Source organism: Plectropomus leopardus, chromosome 14 (assembly GCF_008729295.1).
Source record: "Plectropomus leopardus isolate mb chromosome 14, YSFRI_Pleo_2.0, whole genome shotgun sequence".
Classification (NCBI taxonomy): Eukaryota; Metazoa; Chordata; class Actinopteri; order Perciformes; family Serranidae; genus Plectropomus; species Plectropomus leopardus.
Window position 1 is genome coordinate 14685893 of NC_056476.1, and position 21172 is coordinate 14707064.

General features: G+C 38.8%; 2 protein-coding genes across 3 annotated transcripts; both read left to right on the plus strand.

Annotated features, from left to right (window-relative positions):
* The first annotated feature begins 9154 nt into the window (after positions 1-9154).
* On the plus strand, positions 9155-15817 carry LOC121953774 (cannabinoid receptor type 1B). Of its 2 annotated transcripts, XM_042500991.1 has the most exons (3): positions 9155-9204; positions 9756-9892; positions 13640-15817. In XM_042500991.1, the coding sequence occupies exon 3, from the start codon at positions 13716-13718 to the stop codon at positions 15144-15146; it is 1431 nt and encodes a 476-aa protein (XP_042356925.1). In that variant the 5' UTR covers positions 9155-9204; positions 9756-9892; positions 13640-13715; the 3' UTR covers positions 15147-15817. The 2 variants fall into 2 exon arrangements, with proteins under 2 accessions (XP_042356925.1, XP_042356924.1); XM_042500990.1 differs by lacking the exons at positions 9155-9204; positions 9756-9892 and adding an exon at positions 12800-12960.
* Positions 15818-17700: 1883 nt separating this feature from the next.
* Positions 17701-21102, plus strand: LOC121953474 (akirin-2-like). The gene is made up of 6 exons (XM_042500607.1): positions 17701-17859; positions 18212-18391; positions 18599-18742; positions 18848-18997; positions 20236-20307; positions 20461-21102. Exons 2-6 carry the CDS (start codon positions 18214-18216, stop codon positions 20469-20471), a joined length of 555 nt encoding a protein of 184 aa, XP_042356541.1. The 5' UTR covers positions 17701-17859; positions 18212-18213; the 3' UTR covers positions 20472-21102.
* Positions 21103-21172: the final 70 nt, after the last annotated feature.

The window sequence follows — 21172 nt, forward strand, 5'->3', positions numbered from 1 at the left end:
TACACCAGGATGTGTGAAAATGACAATAACACACAATCCTACAGTTCTGCATGTGTCAGCTGCACCCGTGACACTGTAATAAACTAACGCTCAATAAATCACACACAGCCTGGTTTGTATTCTTGAGTATTAGTTTACTACAAATGTGTTTTTTTATTTCGGAGTTGTACCAAGAGCCTCCCACGATGCTCCTGGTTTATTTGTGAACGTTGATGATTGTGTGGGCAACAACAGAATGGCATAAAAGTTTATTTCAAGGTTCTGTAAACTCCTGATTTCCTATTAATTTACTTGGCAGTGTCCTTGAGAGAACTTGAGAAGGAATTATTCTGATGCTTTATTTGAGTAGAGGTACTAATACCACACTGTACCTCAGATTTGACACTGTACAAACATGTAAATAAGCAGCCCTACTTTTGTATACGCTTTGCATTTATTGGGCCGTGCCTTATTTTTTCTGTTGCTTACTAACTTCTGTCTTGTCTTGTCTTGTCTTGTTCCATCTTAAAAACTCTAAAAGTCCGGAAAATTGATAGTTAATTATTATCCGGAAAATGCTTTTAAGTTTTGAAAGGAAATGTCCTCAATGCAGATTTTTTTTAATTCAATCCAGATTATATTAGGGCACAGCCCATGAGTGTACCTAGCACAATAAAATACAATAAAAAAAAATCAAATAAAATAAAGTGAAATAAATTAAAGAATAAAAAGAAGTTCACAAAAGAGATCTAGAAAAAAGAAAATGATAATACATTTACATGCAGACTGGAATGCCAAGTGTTTCACATTAATCAATTTAATAAATTGAATAATTAAAATTATTTAGAGGCAAATTCTGATATTTCTGATATTCATGAAATGTTTTTGCATAAAAAATGACATTTGAATAACGATGAATAAAACATTTTTTCTTGTTTTAACACAAAGCAACCCTTAACTCTGAGTCACATGGCTCTTAGAGCCACATTACAGTTTACTGTTTACTAGGAAATAAAGGAGCCAGAAAATAAAGCATTCCCCAATGTAATGTTTTTTTGCTCATAATTACACTTAATTATTCACTTCATGCATTTACAAGAGTTGATTTTAAAATTAGAAAGCTACATAATTCACGCACACTGCTTATAAAATGAGAAAAAAAATAAAAAAGATTTCCTACCGTGGTTTTTCTGTGATAGTGTAGCAGATACTTTCCTGACCTGGTTTGGATGAATTTGTCTTGTCGCGGCAGTTGAATGACATTGGGAGTTGAAATGTCATCTGCCATTAGTGCTCATCTTTGACCTCTGCCTTTTATCATGAAGGTCTTGGCGTACAGTGGATGTAATATCATGACCCTGAGACATTTTCTACATCCTGTGGCTCTGCTGTATTGCCCAAAAGACTGCTTGAATGAAATATTCATAGATTATTAGATCAAAGAGTTTTGTCAAATTGAGTGCACAATCAATCTAAATTTATCTATTTTCCAGACATGCTTTTATCCATGAATGTGGGGAGATGTTAATAGAGAGTTCAAGGGAAAGCAACAATTATTAAAAGGAGAGAGGAAAAACTTTCATTAGCATCAGATGAAGCCCTTTTCCCTTTCATGAGTCAATTTTGGTTTTGTTCTCTTTAACACTGGTGAGTTCACACACAACCCACATCTGACCAACAGTCAAGACTAATGCTTCATGTGCAAGTGAAGGCAAAACACTTGCCAAGAAAGACTGGCTAAGTCAAGCTGCTCTTTACCGCTGACCGCAAATGCATTCAGAGTGATAGACAATGTGCACCAGACTTGAATTTTTTTTTTTTCCTGCAATATGCAAGCAAATGCATGCTTGCATCAGTGCAGAGGTATATTTTGCACTGTTTTTCATTATAAACTTGAACTTTGCATGTGCATTCCTCTCACTGGAAGGAAAATAGTGAGTGAAACTTAAATAAATGCACTGTATAGACTTGTGTAAAAGACAAGACAACAAATTCCAATTTGAAACTCTTTGTTCTTTAATGTCAACTGATTTGTGCTGGAGTCTCTTCATCTTGTGATAAAGCTAAAAGCTGATGCACAAAGTATCTGTGTGATAAGACCCTCTTCTGGGATGGGAGCATGCTCTGAAATTGTTTGCTGGATGTATTTGCCAGTAATGGGTGAATAAATGTGAAGGAGTGAGCAGAATGAGAATGGATGAGTGCTGTGGGGGGTATGAATGCTTTCAAGGACGCGCTAGGTGGGAATCAAGCTCAAACTGTGATTATAATGCAAAATATGAGCGTTAACTAACCACTACACTGCACTCTGTGCTGCCACATAGCTTGGCTTCACTTTCACCTCTTGAAAATATTTTCTCACAGTGTAAAAAGCATGACCCTCCCAAAATAATTCACTATATTTAACAGTGTGTCTGGCCGATAAATGTAGTGATTTTGGAGATTTTTTTAAAGAAAATATGCCTTTCAAACACACCTACGGGTTTTGGGATTCTGAGGGTATTTAAAAATAAATACAAAATATGACCATTTAAAGTTAAATGTCCCTCCCCTAAGGCAAAATAAAACAAAAACACACCTCCCACCCGAGTGCTTAAGAAATCCCTTTTTTCCCCCCACAATATGTTTATTGATTTTTCAAAGTTAAAAAAAGATAGAAATAATTGGTCAATCCAGTGGAGATGAAAGAAAAGCCTAAGTAGTAAATAAAATAGAAACAATACAAAACCAAGTCAGAACTTGACAAATCCTACAAATCAAATCAGTACCCAGACCAAGACAAAAAAAATTGTAATAAAAAACCCCAGAAAAAATGTATATTTATGTGTATAATGATAAAAGTAACATAAAACATTAAAACATGATACAACAGTTGTTGGTCGAACAACCACTTGTCACATTACAATTTAACGTCCCTAAAATACATGTTTAATCATTCAGGTATATCTGGAAAGTCCAGCTCTCGCATATGCCCACATTGTACAAAATTTCCTCAGGGAGCCCTTTATTATGCACCTGATTCTTTATAACTTGACAAAATTAAGGATCTCCCCCCAAAAATATCTGAAGTCCTTCCCCATTTGCACCACCTCCTCACCTCTCATAAATAACAAACAGTCCCTAACCTTCCTCATTCAGTGTTTTGTGAAGAAAGGAAGCCACTGTGTCCATGCTCCCTTTCATATTAATGTATCTCTCCAATTTAACAGGTGTAGGAGCCATTGACTATGTGTGTGTAGTCACGTCTGTTTTTATTTGTTGCCTACATCAAGTTCACCACAGGTGGCTGTGTAGGTTAGTGTGGCAGGAAAATGTATATGGGGCACAGGTGCAACAGATGGTCTCATTATGCATGTCTTTTTTTTCACTTTGCACGCCCAAACTAGAAAGCAAAGCCAGTCAGTATACCACAAAACAGGTTTGATTTGCAATAAAAAAATAATGTTGCTGTGAAGTGTATTCTTGAATAAACTGCAACTTAACCCAACAGTAACTACTGCCCTGTCATCATCATTGATCAGGATAGTCGCTACTCAAGAGGGCCTAAAACTCATGCAATCTACCCTTCACTGATGCATAATGCACCTGTGCCCTGTATTCTTTTCACCTGCCACACTAATAAACACTGCCTCCCATGGTAAACTTAATCTAGGCTACAAAAAAACATAAATACTCTGACACAGCTAATAGCTCATGTAATGGGTGCAACACCAGAAATTAAACCAGGTATAGAGCATTTAAAATACTTAATGTAGTTTAGATATAAAGTAGCTGTAATCAATATTTCATATTAGCACTGTATTTTTGATTGTTCCAACGGCCCAAAATACCTTGCCACAGTTCTGGCAAAATGCCCCATTCCCATTTCTCCAACAGCCCATTATCGCAACAAAAACACCTGGATTTAGTGGCTCAAATGCTGCTGAAACTGAAACTAACTGCAGAGAATGTGTATTTTTGGAGAACTGGGCTTTTGGTCCACTGGCATATTTTTCGAAACAAATGGGGCATCAGAATTATGGGCTCTCAGAGCGATGGCATGGCATTGAATTTTATTCCCAAGCCTACAGAGTGTTTTAGCATTTCCCACCTCATTGTTTTGGTTTTGGCAACATTACTGTTGTGCTTCACTCTCAGCAGGCAGCTTTTCTCAGTGAAGAAGCTCTAAAAACCTACATAGCAACATATGACTGACAAAGTTAGAGACAAGCTGGTAAACATAATGGGGCATTTAGCATCTAAAAAGACATTTTTCTCAGGATGTGGTGGAGACCAAAGAGCTAAAGAGAAAAAAAAATGAATTCATCAAGTGGCCAGAAACATGACCCTAAATTAAAGCTAATGTTGCTCTCTATCTATTGGACATCAAAAAAGGCTAATGTCAAACAAGCCATATCAACTTAAAACTGAATAAAAAGTCAGTGTTGTGTTCGCTGCTTGTTTCCGAAGCCCCCAAGTGGCCAATAGTTAAGGGTGAAAATGAACAAACAAATCTTTTTGAATGAATTTCTTGAGTGTCCTTCATGCACCAGGCCAACCTGCTGAATATCCTAGTGCTCATTAATCCCAAACGTGTTGTAACATTATGCAGCAACGACACTGAATAAACTGGAAAGGACCGATTAAATCAGTCTCGAGTGGAGACATCCACCAGCCAAGGCCAAAGGTGCATTCATGTGCTCCTCAGATGGTCATTCTTCCGACCTCAGTGTGTTCATGAAGGATTGAGCTTTCATAGCCAGCCTATGTGTAAGTGGGATGCTGAATTAATGCATTAAAATTTATATTTTATCTTAATGTAAGCTGATACTTGATGACTGAGAATACATTTAAGAGTAGTTTGTGGGGCAGCCAGCACAAGCTGACAAATGTGCATTTACTATAGCTGAGTGTCAAAAAAGCAACTTTTACACTTTCTGGTCAGGGCTGGAATATTGTGCTGCTATGCCGCCTCCCAATTCTGTATACAAGGTCCAAGCACGGTGTGGGACACTGGGCAGTCTTGACTTTTAGCTGCTACAGGAGGTTGTAACTTTGCCAAAACTGTCTCTGTATAAACACAATTGATGGCAGTTTCAAATCATGGGTGGCACAAATGTGATGATATGTTATGAATGTGACCTATCACAAGAGATGTAAAAAGTAACAGTAGCTGAAAAGTAGTTGAAAAACAATAAGGTTTGGGAGCTCCTTAGTCTCTGAGCAGAGGACGAGATCAAACGCCATATAACAGGGCTGGTAAATGAGTGTTGTTGCCATGTTATGTTATTGTTATTGTTTACAAAGTGCTGCGGACTGGTATGTTAAATGTCACACAAGCGGTTGAAGCTGTTGTGTTAACGTTACACCTGTCACACCGTCTTTGGTTGCAAGATGCCGGACGCTATTTAAATTGACTCACTGGAGTGGAATGATGCTGTTTTGGTTAGGAGGCATAAAGAGGGAACTTATAGCAGCCCTATAGTGCGATCCTTCGCTGTTTAAAAAGGACTAAAGAAACTGACACCATATTTTGCAAAAAGTATTAACACTCAAAGGTTTCGATAAAGGTATTACCTCGAAATGGACTGCACTTGTATAGCAGTTTTCTAGTCTTCCAACAGCTCAAAGTGCTTCGAAATTACATGTCACGTTCACCCATTCACACACTGGTGGCCGAGGCTACCGTACAAGGTGCCCCCTGCTACTCAGTAACCATTCATACGCCCTCACACTCCGATGGCCCAGTATCAGGAGCAATTTGGGGTTCAGTATTTTGCCCAGGACATTTTGACATGTTGGAGGAGCTGGGGATTGAACTGCTTACCTTCTGAGGACAACCTGTTCTACTTCTGTGCCATGAAGGAACCTCACGAAACCCTCAAAGGACCTGATAATGTTAAAAGAATCGGTCCGCCCATCACTACTGGCTAAAAATCAGTTATTGCCACTTTAAATACTATTTAAACTACTGCCGTTAAAGCACTGCAAACACTGAATGTTATCACAAAGTAAGACGTGTGTAAAAAGGTGAACAGCTAAAAATAAATTCAATTTCACAGCTCTTCTTCCTCCTGACAAATGAGAGCCATGTGATTACAGGTGACTGTTGGTCTCATGGCAGACAGGTCCATTTGCGGTTCTTGTCAGTCTCTGCAGCTTCGCAGCTGTGTGTGGGGCACATGAATTATTCTCTGGCTCTGAATCAGCCAATGGCACTGAAAGCCGATTCCAGATCACACTCTTGCTGTTCTGAGTTGCGGTTTCCTGATAGGCCGCAAGCTACTACTGTAGGTACTAAATCACTCTTCATCTTGAAAACCACAAGAAACATCACAAACAGTTCGCCTGAGCTGTGATTTGAAGCTCTGCTGCCTGAGTAATTCATCTGTGCCTGTAGTGTTCATTTGCATAGTGTTTGCACAAGTGAGCACTCACTGAACCACCTGCTAAATCTTTGTGATTACCACTGTGTTCTGCCGAGATAAAAAAGGTCCTTATATGACTAAATGGTGCGTGAAGGGGGTTCTGCCCACTGACCATTATGCTGTTAGTCTGTCTGTTCTGCAGAAACAAAAATAACCACTTTTGCAATGGAAATTCAAATTGTTTACCAGAAATAAAAAGTGCATTGAATAACATTTAGTTTGACAAAAAAAACTTTTTTGCCTATTTTTTGGTGTTTACAAATTCGGTCACAGAAGGCATTAAGTCACAACTTTCTCATCCTCTCTGTTGTGCTGTTATCCCCTGCGAGGAGGATCTGTCCTGAAAATCTGATGCAGGAGAGAAACATGATGGGGAACTTCCACACTTCACTTTCTCCCTGTTTACCTCTCTGATGTCGTTTCCTGTGTGGGGAGTCATTTGCTAAATTAAAAGTCTTTGGAAAAATGCATCAACAAACACCTTTGATTTGTCTAATGAAGCCAGGTTGATACATATAATTGACGAAATGATTAACGAGGATGCAGACGGCTGATGACAGGTGATGATGCACATGTCTCTTCTGCGCACAAGAGATGCAGAAAACGATGTTGAATAAATTTATTATGTTTGGGGTCTTTTTCTTTTTGCTGAAATGATGTGAATTGAACTCCGTTTCATTCTGCTGTGCCATCATGGCTGCAGCATGAAGTGTCTCCAGCTGGGGAGGAACACAATATAGAAGTGGCAGATTAGGAAACTGTTAAGAGCTGTCAGTGTTCAGCCACAACCTCCTCCCCTTCTCTATTTATGCATCTTTTCCTCCTCACCCAACCTCCCTCTCTCTCTCTGTCTCTCCCCACTCTCTCCCATCTTCCAACCCCTCAACACAAACACATCAGAGACAGACAGCCTGCAGAGTCTTGACTAGTAACATACTGTGTCTGTAAAATGCTTATAAAGAAATAAAGAAAATGTAATTTCACATGTTCTTGTATGTTGCTTGGATGTGTTGGAGGATTCGACCCTGTGTGTAATGATTTCATAACGTGGGCAGCCACTCAAACAACAACTGACTGTAAATGTAGAAGGATCAATATGAAATGAGATGCATTATGGTGCCTTTCGTGAGGAATCCTGCAAAAAAAATCAATCACTGTAAATCTCCAGCAATATCCACCACCAAAGACAGATGGACGTGAAACAATAGCAGCAGCAGCCTCCCATAACTGCACGGCCCACATGGTGGAAAAGGATTTAGAAAAATTGAACTTCCACAAATCGCTGTTACAGTCGTGTTGAAGCCTTTTGTCATCGCAGACAGCTTTGTCTTTGAAAATCTCTCCCTCGCTCGCTGACGCTTTGGTGAGAATGACACTGAAATATTGATGATAATTATTATGATGGATGTGGATTGCAATACCCTCCCCCTCTGCTTTGAGAGATAATAGATGCTGCTTTCAAGCCAAAACCACATTAAAACTTTATCCTGATGAAAAGGAAAACACCAATGAGCGATGAAACACAAGTCGCTTTACATATATCTGAATGAATTATAGATGATTTCCACAATCAACACTCATTAACGAGATGTTTCACTTACACTAAATGTGTAAACTATCTTCATAATGGATATACTGTTCTGCCACAAGTGATCAATAGCTGCTTGAATCTGCTTCAAGCGCAGCATAACAAGCGTTCAGTAATTAGTTGGATGACTCCTCAGCTTCTTCTGTTCTGCCAAAACTGGAAGCACTGGCATCATGTGCACAGTCTTTCATTGTTTTCCCATGATGTTGCATCGCCAAATGTCATGTATTTTCCACAACAAGATACATGTAATTTGGGAGATAGCTCTGCTGGGAGTGCATAGTGGAAATAATTGCGCAGCTGCGCAGGACAGGAAAAGGACTCTTAATAGTGTGTGCATGTGACCCCCAACTGCAGTAAATAAATAGATAAATAGTGGAGGATAATCAGAATGGACTCTCAGGAGGTCTGTGGATGTAAATTGCACTAAAATGACGCTGTATGGTGTCTTTTTCTTAATTTTGCCATCAGCATGAGATTACAATAACATTAATAGTACAAAAGCAGTAAAAGAAGAGGTATTCACATCTTTTATTTAGCCTTATTAAAGGCCCAGTGTGTAGGATTTAGGGGGATATGTTGGCAGATGTTAAATATAATATTCATAGCTATGTTTTCTTTAAAGTATAGCCACCTGAAAATAAATATTGTTGTGTTTTTGGTACCTTACAATTTGCCATTTACCTACACAGGAAGTGGTTCCTCTTCCTATGATTTTGCCATGTTGTTTCTACAGTAGCCCAGAATGGACAAATTACACACCAGCTCAAAATAGGGTCTTTCAAGTGTTCGCATCAGCCACCATAGTCTCAACAAGCTTGGCAGACAGGAAATGTTTCAGCTGGTTGCAATCTGCTACCTCACCATTAGATGCCACTAAATCCACTCTGGATCTGCCCTGCTCTTCTTTTTGAGGTCATGTTTTTTTTTCTTAATTTTTTAAATTTCTGTATAGTAATGCTCAGTCTTTCCTGTCTCACATCTACTCTTGTTTCAGATAACTTCACTTCCTGCATTGTGTTATCCCACCAGTTTTGATTATCTGCCCTGCCCTGATTACATTCACCTGCACCTCACTGGTCCTGCAGTCTACTCAGCTGTTCTCACTTAAGTCTCCCAAATGCCTGACCTGTTTGTTTGGTCTTTGTCAGTGCATCTCCATTTTTGGTTTAGAGGTCTGTTACCTGCTTACCTGTGCCTGCCTGGCTTTACCTGCCTGATTTTGGAGCTGTAAGTTTAAAAAAAAACCCAAAAAAGACGTTAATGAGATTTTCCATTAGATTTGTTATTGTTGCAGAAAATGAGCTCTGTGGCAAACAAACATTTGGATCTTGCATGTTTTGTTCAGCAAGATAATCTTTACATATAAACACTCCTTTTAGGATTTTGAGCCTAAATGCAGTCACCAGGGGGACATAACATAACTGATGTATCTTATGCCATAGAACAAAAGGTGAACGTCTCTTAAGCTTGTGTTAACCTCAGACCTTATTTAAGGCTTCTAACCAAAAGCCCTTTCAAAAAACACATTGACTTTGACACAAGGGATCAGGAGGTGCTGAAATGCCAATGGATTTCTGAGTTTTAGGACTCATTCCTGCACAAACTCTACAGCATTTCACGTAACTGTAGTGGAGAAGTGTCACGAAGCATAAAATGGAAATACTCAAGTTAAGTAAAAAATACCTCAAATTGGACTAAAGGTCCAGTGTGCAAGCAGGATTTAGTGGCATCTAGCAGTGAGTTTGCAGAGCTAAAATTTCTTTCATGTGCCAATACAGGAGAACAGCGGTGGCCAACATGAAAATGGCCTTATCCAGAGCCAGTGTCTGATTCGTCTGTTCAGGGCCACCGTAGAAACAACAAGGCGGACTTCATGGAGGTGGACCTGCTCTGTTCATTAATGGCTTATTCTAAGGTAACGTAAATGATTCTTATTTCCTGCAATTAATTTATTGCTATAAATACTATATTCCATTTCTACCAATACAACCACCTAAATTTTAAACACTGAACTTAAGGACAGCACTTGACTAAATGTACTAATTTACAATCCACCACTGTCCAATAAGCTGGGGTCTAAATATAGACAGTGCAGGCAGTGTGAGTACACCACCTTGGAAATATACCTGTGTTCAAAGAACTCTTTTCCGAAAGTATGAAGACATTTACTTTATATACCCTCAAAAAGGCAAACCCCTCTCTCAAGGTTTTCGTTTTGTTTTTTTTTTGTAAAATAGTCAGTAGAAATCCATAATAAAATATGATTATTCTGCATACACAATAAAAACAAACAATTTAATTAAACAAATAATTTCTTATTTTCTACGGTACTTTTGTTATACGGATGTGAAATGATGATTGCTGGTTAATATGCATGTTGATGTCCAATGTGATGAACGATATGTGCACAACAGCGTACATTAGGGCACATGGTAATAGCTTGGCTGAGACCCTTCGTAACTACCTTACGCCACTGCGAGAAATGACTGTTTTTTAATTGTGATATTTGTGGAATATATATGAATTTATTTATACATTATTGTAATTTCTTGTTGTACTGCCCCAAAAACATACTCTGTTTTATCACAGACCCCAGGTGTAAAACATAATTAAATACAACAGATTTTTAAATACTCTATATGTAAGTAATGTTGACAACACTTCTTATATCCAAAATAAGTTGTTTAAAAAAATGTTTATCCCTGTTACAGGAGCTTTATAATAGTTTGTTCGTAAGAGATCAAACAGAGAGTTAAACTGTATTTCTTAGTCTGTCACTTTTTCAGAACATCTCACCAAAGCACTGCAGTTGAAAAGGAACCAGCTGGCTAACACTGGCAAACTTACAGAAATGTTGACTCATGTGTGATGTACTTCTAGATGAAAAGAGGAGATGAAACTGACGTCTAACTGACCCGAAACATTAAGAATGTGACTGTGTGGGATAACATACTGTACATCGTTTTGACTGGGAATTACAAGATGAATATATTTTATTCATGCATAGCACGTATCAGAATCAGAATACTTTACTGATACCCAGAGGGAAATTGTGGTATGTTACTCACTCTGATGCATAGCATAATGTGTAGTACATTACATAGTGTAAAAATAAGAAAGAATGAAAGGTAAATAAAAATGTGCATTATTCTTAAATCTTCATGCCAGTACATAAAATATCTAAAAATATAAAATATATATAATATAACTGAGTATGTGAAGTGTGTGAAAAACTATAAAAATGTGTGCCTTATGCTCCATTATAATGTATAAAACCAGTATGTAAAAGCATGCATGTTAGGGCCGGGCAATATATCGATATTATATTGATAGCTGGATATGAGACTATCGTCCGAGATTTTGGATATTGTCATATCATAAGTTTAGTCTTTTCCTGGTTTGAAAGGCTACATTACAGTAAAGTGATGTAATTTTCTATATTTAGTAGATTGGTCTGTTATTTGCATTTACTATGACTGCAATTATTGATTGTCAACTATTAAATTAATAGCCAACTAATTTGACAGACGATCAATCATTTTAAGTTATTTTTAAGGAGAAAAAGTAAATATCTGATTCTAGCTTCTTAAATGTAAATATTTCCTGTTTTTTTCTCGATGACAGTAAGCTGAATATCTTTAGGTTGTGTAAAAAAAACATTTTAAGACGTCATGTTGGGCTTTGGGAAACACTGATCAACATTTTTCACTACTTTCTGACTTTTTTCTTTTACCAAACAACCAACTGATACATTATTTTTTTTAAAAATCGCAAATTAATGGGTCAATAAATCATAAGTTGCAGCCCTTTACAAAACCCAAGTTCTCATTGTTTACCTTGCACTCTGACTCTTAGCAATTACAAAGAGTAAAAATAAGAAGTATACTATAAAAATATATGCATTATGCTTAAATCTTCACACCAGAATGTAAAATATCTAAAAAAAAAAATAAAATATGTATAATATGCTGAGCATGTAAAGTGTGTAAAAAATATAAAAATATGTGCTACATGCTCCATTATAATGTATAAAGCCATTATGTAAAAGCATGCATACAAGGGCTGGGCAATATATTGATATGATATTGATTTTGGGAGGAGAGACTAAATATTATCCTAGATTTTGGAAATTGCAATATAAGTGTTGTCTTTTCCACTTTACTGAGGATTATTTATCAGAAATCTTATTGTTTAAATATTTTCTGAAAGCACAGCAAACCTACAGTATTGTCTCATTATAGATATAGAGGTATATGGAAAAAAATACCTTTATTATTTTTCTCCCTATCGCCTAGCCCTACTGCATTACATGAATATGTCCCTATTTAGTGTTAAAACACTGATTCATGATCATTGGGAAAAACTTAAATACTTTTCGACATATTTGGGTGTAATCAGGTCAGAAGACATACAAAAATACATTTTAAAGAGAAAAAAAATGATTATACAACTATTATAATGAGCCTATTATCATTATTTTATTGTGACAGTAAACAATGAAAACACAGGGGTTAAAGCCTTGCTTTCATGTCTTGCCTGCAGCAGCTGTTCTGCTCTTGTATAAATAGGTGTGGATGACGCTCAGGGATGCGCTTCCTCCTGCGCTCAAACACCTCAGACCACGTGACCAGCAGGCGCACAAAAAGGAGCCTTAACACCGCCCGCTCCCGTACACACACACACACACACCCACTACACACACACGCTCACTCTCTGTCTATCTCTCTCCCCACCGGCTGCCTGCCCAGCTTTACTGTATTTGACATTGACAGTATCTGGGGAGTCAACACACGATAATTCCCCCGGCAAATCAACAAAACAACAACATTGTAAATTCACTCTGGCTTCCTGTTTCTTTGTGGAGTTGCTGCAACTATTGGCGAAGAAAGTGAAGACAACAGACTGGTTTACTCCCAGTTTAGTTAAATTATTATTTTCTGGCGTCATGGATCGGGACAAGATGTTTGTGCTGAGAAAATCAAGGTACGTTTTTTTTTTAACTTATTATTATTATCGTGACAGATTTTAATTTGTGTCATTTTAATTAATTTAGTCGTGCTTTGTTCTTTTATTGCTCATTATATTAGCATTGCTTTGATGAAAACAACATTAAAGATGTTCTTTTAATATATTTAATTCAGGTCATGTTTAATTGGGAACACTGTTTCCAAGAAATGTCTTATTCCAAAACCTGCATGCAAACTTAACTGTTAATAATTAATATCATCATTACTGGCATCAAAACGTAAATGCATCATTGGACAGATCTGTGCACCCTTTATCTTGTTCCTCCCTTGATGCCTAATTAATCCAATGATTATTGAGAAGAAAAAAAACATGCTTAATGCCTAATGACCTGCTTTAATTAATAAGAAAGCCTGTCTGTCCTACATACTTAATGCAATGATTTCCCCTGAGGCTGCACAGGTTTGTCATCAACTGTTCAGTTTCCCACTATTGTCTGGGATGCATCTGCTCTGGAGTCAGCTGGCTGATGCACAAATTCCCCCAATATCTCCCAGCAACAAATTCATTTTTTGCTATTTTAACCAATCGTGTTTCTGCATAAAATATTTTAAGAATTTATTGTTATAAAATGGTAATTTTTCAAATAAATTACTGCATTCTTGTTTGAAAAAAAACCCCATTTTTTTCTTCATAGGTGTCCTTTTGCATGGATCTAATGCGGTCACACCACACTCCTCTCCACTGAGCATCTCCGCAGCCACAAACCAGCCATGAAGTTGGCTCTGCACAGGATAGCAGGCACCACAATGAGCACATTAACCACAGGTGTCCAATATCTCGGCTCCAATGATGCCAGTTATGATGACCCCTCCAGTGACTCAACTCTAATCAAGAACCGATTCCACTTTGAAAAGCCGCTCTCTGCCTCCATCAGTAACTCTCTCCATGGACTTGTCCCTGGAAATAAGGAGGTCATTTACGGCGGCCTCTCTCCCATTTTCCCCACCAATGTTTCAGACTTTCTGCTGAATAATGGCACATCTGTGGAGAGCGGCGGTGCGCCGCAGTGTGGGGAGGACTTGGTGGACAACATGGAGTGTTTTATGATCCTCACTCCCGGGCAGCAGCTTGCAGTTGCCATCTTGGCACTCACGCTGGGTACATTTACGGTGCTGGAGAACCTCATGGTGCTGTGTGTGATCCTACACTCCCAGACGCTTCGATCTCGGCCTTCCTACCACTTCATTGGCAGCCTGGCCGTGGCCGATCTAATAGGCAGCATCATTTTTGTCTATAGTTTCCTGGATTTCCATGTCCTGCACCGGAAGGACAGCCCCAATGTTTTCCTCTTCAAGCTGGCCGGGGTCATCGCCTCTTTCACTGCCTCCGTGGGCAGCTTGTTTCTCACTGCGATCGACCGCTACATCTCCATCCACAGGCCCATGGCGTACAAAAGCATCATCACAAAGACGAAAGCAGTCATTGCCTTCAGTTTGATGTGGACCATCTCGATCGTGTTCTCACTGCTGCCGCTGCTGGGGTGGAACTGCAAGCGTCTCAACTCTGTCTGCTCAGACATTTTCCCTCTAATCGACCAGAAGTACCTGATGTTCTGGATCGGGATGACAAGTATCTTGGTCCTGTTCATCATCTACGCCTACATGTTCATCCTCTGGAAGTCCCACCACCATGCTGTCCGCATGCTGAGCCGCAGCTCCCAGAGGAGTGTGATTGTCTACACCGCAGAGGGAACTAAAGTGCAGACGGTGAGGCCCGAGCAGGCCCGGATGGACCTCCGCCTGGCTAAAACCCTGGTTCTGATCTTGGTGGCCCTCATCATCTGCTGGGGCCCGCTCCTCGCCATCATGGTTTATGACCTCTTTGGGAAAGTGAACGACTTCATCAAGACTGTGTTTGCCTTTTGCAGCATGCTCACCCTGCTTAACTCCACCGTGAACCCTGTGATCTACGCCATGAGGAGCAAGGACCTGCGCAGGGCCTTCCTCAACATCTGCCATATGTGCCGGGGAGCGACGCAGACTCTGGACTTCAGCGCTGAGGGTGACTGGAACAGCAGGAGTGTGAGAAGCACAGCAGGCGGGGCGGGGAAAGAAGGAGTCGGCTGTGGAAAGATTCGAGCAAAAGTAGCCCAGGTTACCGTTTCTGGAGTGACTGAGAGTTCTGCTGCAGAGCCGGTTTAACAACCAAGCTTTGGTACAACTGTGAAGTTATTGTAGAATAGCCCCTCCTAGTGCACTGCTCTGTTACTGTGAAGTGTGCCAAAAATGACTTAGATACAGAGCTGAAGAACAAGCTTTTGTCGGTCTCAAGCTGAAATCTGTACTATTTGTATAATATAAAAAGCTGTATTATGGAGTGTGATGAGACTCTAAAAACTGTGCATTCTCTTTACCCTCTCACTGAGCAATGGTTTAACGTCGCACAGGTCTGATTGACAATAGTAATTTTATCTAATTTTATTCAGTAAATGAATACAGTTGCATTTACAAGAACCATTTTTTCTGCAACAAACATTACAAACACTTTGAATGTGCACAAAGTTACAGATTTCAGCTTTAAGGCAGAAAAATATGGCGTTCCCTTTTGTTCTTTCTGTTTTCACATCACATCATAGCAATATTGTGGCCGTAATGCAAGGTGAAACTGTGTCTACCTTCATGCAAAATGTCAGTTTTGAATGACAGCTTGTGAGTAAAAATTAGCATCCCATCAGTGATTTGAAATAAGCTATTGATGATCTTGTAAGACCATGATATTGTGACATTTGGCATTATAATGTTATTTATTTCTTGTAATTTTTATTTTTTAAACCTGTACACTAGAAAACAAAATGGTGAATCATACTTTGAAACATGAACGGCTTTTTGATCAAATCAAAACTTTCGTCTGTAGTGATTTGGGAATGTTGCATAGCTGCTTATTACACATGTGCTTATGGAACAGTTACAGCATTTTGTGAGAAGCTACACTTTGGTAATTCTGTGAAGCATCCATTGTGCCATTGTGTCTCATGATGGTGTGTATAAGCAAGGACATGATTTCAATAAATATATGAAATTTGTCTATTTTTATCATAATTTTGTCATCATACGTGGTGTCTTTTTTTCTCAATAAAAAAAGAAATCTCTGCCAACTATCACATCTGCACCTGTGACTAATGGTGTGTGACTGTGTGTTTATAGATGTGTGCCAAACCTAAATGTCCACTTGTCATGGGTGTATTACTCAATGGGCCTTTGAGATACAGAACCAGGGGCCAAAGGGCTCAGGGGGCCCCTGACAGAGCCTCTGCGTGAAGTTGCTGTTACTTTGCATTTCATGTCAAAGGACTTCACACACACGTCATCACATCAATAACAGACCCCGGACAGTCCTAAAATGGCTTAAATATTCAGCTTGAAGATGCGACAAAAAAACAAACTATCATGAAACATTTTCTACAGGACTTAAAATGTGCTGAGTACTCATGCAATATGGGCCCTGCAACTCTGCGGACATAAAAACAATAACCTACCTGCCCTAGGGGGCTTCTTATGAATCAGGGCCCAGGGGCCGACTGTGTCATAATCCACCTGTGCTACTCGTGAACCCCCATCACAGGCTGTGGTCTTAATGTGGCCGTGAATAATTAGCAGCTCATGCAGAGAGGAATTCTTGAATTGTTTTATTTTAGGACTTTATGGCCTTAATATATTAATATTTCTGACAACCAAAAAAGCATTAACTTGACAAAAGCTACTAGGAAATAAACATGCATTGTGTAACTGAAATATAACCCAGATGTTTAAATCTAACTGCATTAACCCCTGGAAACCTAGAGCGGCATCACTTTCCTTGTGCTGCATTCAGGTGTCTTTCAGAAGTATTTAAACACAATTTCTTTCAAAAATATGGGGAAAAGGCAGTTGGCAACTTGGTAATCAATGCTTCACAAATGAGTAGATTTAAGAATTATTTATTTAAAAAAAAAAAAAAGCTAGGGAAAATGTCTTGGGTGAAAAAAAGAAAAAAAAGGGGGGAAGGGCTAGGGAAAACTATATAATTTCTATTTTATAGATTTGTCACAAAGTTATAAGTTTCAAGTACATTTTCAAGGTTGTGTTTTTTAAACTCTGTTTTTTAAACTTTACTTTTTAAAACCAATTTTCAGGTAATTTTTTGTACTTTTAACTAATTTCTTGCCAATTTTGGGTTCATTGCCCTTTTCCCATGTTTTTGAAAGAAATCAAGCCAACCAGGTTTCAAAGTGTTGATCATCTTGTGACCCCTAGACGTTTTTGGGAGTCACTGCCCCATAAATTGTAATAAATTGTTAAAGTTTGGTTAAAGTAAAGTAAAGAGATTTTTGTTTTAACACAATATAGGCTACATGTTTTTACAAAATGAAAAACACTGGGAACTTTTTAGTTCTAAATTGTAACCATCAAGGTCTGTCTTTTTTTGTGTAACACTGCCCTCCTGTGTAGATAAAATAAACATCTGTCCATTGTCTTTATTATTTTCATTATTTTCTATGGACTGATATTGATGAACGGAGTTGTAGTTAATCGAATGGTGTAACGAAGTGATAATGTAACCAAATTAAATTCAAAACTTGAATTTTGGACGATGTAGGCTGTTTTAGAGCACCAACATGTCATTCCTTACATTTTACCGTTTCACTACATAACCCAGAATGCATCGCAGCGCAGTTCGCACGTGACGTCAGGAGCCGGAGAAGCCGACAGCCCCATATCAAAAACAAGCAGCTAAGTTGCGCTAGCTAGCTCCCTGTCTAACAGCAGACAGTTGGCCCGCAGCCGGCTGATCGTCACTTCAACTTTTGGGAAGCAACTTTTAGAACAACACGAGTTGTTTGGTCGCAGTTGGACAAATCGACTTTACCCTCAAAAGGTAAGAAATAGTTTTATTCAAATGTACGCCCGAACGCACTGTTCTACCACTGGTAGCCATAGCTAACGTTAGCTTTGTTTTCTTTTTGATTATTAGCTAGCAAGCACAGCTAGCGTTAGCTTGCTAGCAAATATTTAAAGCCTCAGCTGCGCAGTATGCTGAGCATGTATCCCTCAGCGCAGGAAACTGGTTTTAGCAGAACAAGCAACACTGTAATGAGCAAGTAGTGTTGGAGAAAAGCCACGGTTAGCTGTTATCTGAAATAACTGATGTTAACGCTTCATTATTGTCTTGTTTCGGCATTTTTGCACCCCCCCCCCCCCCCCACCCCCCTGCATTTAACAAACTGAAGTCATGGCGTGTGGAGCCACCCTGAAGAGGACCATGGATTTCGATCCGCTGATGAGCCCTACGTCCCCCAAAAGACGAAGATGCATCCCCGTGTCCCCGTCGTCCTCATCCTCATCCCCTAGGAAGTATCTTAGCATGGAGCCCTCGCCATTTGGGGAATCGTCTTCAAGGCTTAGTGCAGGTAACGTTACTACTGCTGGCCAAGTTGGCCTGCTTGGTGACCAGCCAGGAGCTTGGGAAGCATTAGCAGCACCTTGAACCACACTGTAATAAACCAGAAAACATATATGGTCATGAGTGTTTAAGATTAGTTGTGGACTCATGATATGTCAGCTGTTTTGTCTTCACCTTTTGACCTCTTTCTATTTGCTTTCTTTTGTCCCTCTAGAACAAATCCTCAACAGTATTAAGCAGGAGTACAAACGCATTCAAAAGAGGAAGCATCTAGATGGAGGTTACCAACAGTCAGAGTGCTGCTATTCTCCAGAGTCCCCATCCCAGTCGTCTACTATGAATGTGTCCAGCATGCCAGGTTGGTTGAGTAACACACTGCATACAGCAGAGACTGCTCCAGAATTACACCGACAGGCAACCAGAAATACCTCATGATACTTAAATTTCTGTTTGATGCGTGCAGGAACGTCCTCTGGAGGCGTTTCTCCTACTAGAAAAGAACAGCCATTATTCACTCTCAGACAAGTTGGAATGATCTGTGAACGCCTGCTGACAGAAAGGGAAGAGAAGGTGCGGGAGGAATATGAAGAGACAATGACTTCAAAACTGGCAGGTTGGTACACACAGAGCGAGATGGTTTGACTTAGAATAAGACAAAAAAGTAAAAACCTAACGGTATTCAGTTTTAAATGATCATGTTTGAAAAGCAGAGCACGTCAGATGTTTGGCATTTTGTGTTAAAAGAAGAAACAAAAGAGGGATAGGGAAAAAAAAGGATTGAGTAACAACAAAGGACAAAACAAAAACAAATGGACAAGAGCACAAATGAATGATAAACTATGGTAAATCAGGACTGAATTACTGTCATGATATGAAAAAAAAGAAATGGTAGATTCTGATGTTAGGTATTTTTTAATTGTTTGATAAGCAAAATTGCTGTTGGTCCACTGTTATTTGCGTATGCACTTACCTTTGCAGCCCCTTTATAGTTATCATGTTTTATTAAGTGTTCTGACCAAGATAGACAGCAATTAAAATTACAGACAGACAACATATTAAAAAAAAATAAAAACCAATGTCCTTACTTCTCTGGACATGGACATCATGATGAGTATGACCTATGCATGGTTGGACAACCAGGTGAAGTTTGAGAAGTCTCAGGGTTACTGACGCCATGATATCCACATTGTGGATACTGAAATGTACCAAAGTTTGATCATAAGGAGGAGACTCACATCCTTATTATTGAGGGCTTTCTGCTTCTGCGACACCTCTGATCAACGTGCTGAACCAGTGTTACTTCATGTCCAACCATATAAAGAATGCAAAAGAGGAGGCGCTCTAGGTAGCAAATACATGGTGCCAGACCGTCCCTGCATGTTAGGAGCCGTATCTGGCTCATCTATTTTAAACATAAGAACATCAGGTGATTGTTTTAATAATTTTATTTGAAAACAAGTTACTAAAGGTCCGGTGTGTAAGATTTAGGGGCATTTATTAGCAGCAATGGAAAATAATATTTATAACTATGTTTTGCCACGGATTTTGTGCTTTTCGTTACCTAATTATGAGCTGTTTTTACCTATATAAAATGAACCAAGAAAACAAATTCTTAAAATTGTGACCCTGTAACAGGCAAATGTTTGGCTTTTTTTTTACCTCTCAAAGCCAGATTTGGATATAGGTATAGATTTCTTCCTGACTGCAGCAAATCATTTTAGTAAGTGTATGATCTGTACCATAGTGAGGTCTCTGTGAAATGATAATATATGACTGATTCAAATAATGCACATAAGGATTCACATTTAGTTGCACAGAAGTAATTCTGATTCCCTGTCCTGTAAATTTCAGAACAATATGACACCTTTGTGAAGTTCACACATGATCAGTTAATGCGACGATTCGGGGAGCAACCTGCAAGCTGTGAGTCACTTCATTTCAACCATATCCACATTCCTGCCTCACTGGCAAATGCTGTATGTGAGAAAGTCCTGGATCTTGGCTTGCGCTCCGCCTTTTGAAGTTTAAAGTAACAAGTCTGGTTTCTGTATTTTGTTTCATCTCTCTCTTCTCCAGATGTTTCCTGAGTGTGGCCCAGAAATCTTTGCAAGACGGCCTTCTCTTGCTGCAAGCTATCATATGATAACTCAAGTAAGAAGAAGAAAACTAAAAAGCTCATCATTGTAAGAGATTCAGTTTAGCGAGTTTAAATGAAACTTTTCTTACTGTGCCATATTTCTGTCTTTGGGCAAAGGTTTATATAAAGCTGTTGTTGGTTGTTGCCACTCTGTTGTAAGCAACTAGGTGCTTCCTTATGTAAATTAATGGACCCTATCTCTACCAGTGGCCTATGTTCCTCCTGCTGTACGTGTATCTACAGTTATCTCACTTTTGTAATGATTCCCAGCATTCCAGCTTTGTCACTTGATTTCTGTTTGTTACATGTAAATACGATAAAGCAACGCAAGAGTTTTACTTTAAGGTTTGCTGGTCAATCTGAGAGAAAGTGGAAGAAACGCAGCAGAACAGAGAGGATATGTTTGCAGTTTGTCCTCTGTTCATAGCTTTTTAAATTGAGCAAAAACTGGGCAGTTTTTTTTTTTGTTCTCCCTACCAGTGTTTTATTTATTTTGACTTTTTTTTTTTGTTTTTTTGCTGGTATCATTTTGAAACCAATGTACTTATTGGAAAAAACAATAAAAATCTTTTAAGAGTTAAGAATTCTTTTGATGACGTTTCTTGGTAATTATGCTCTAATTACATTATAACAGGGGTGCCCAGAAGTTTT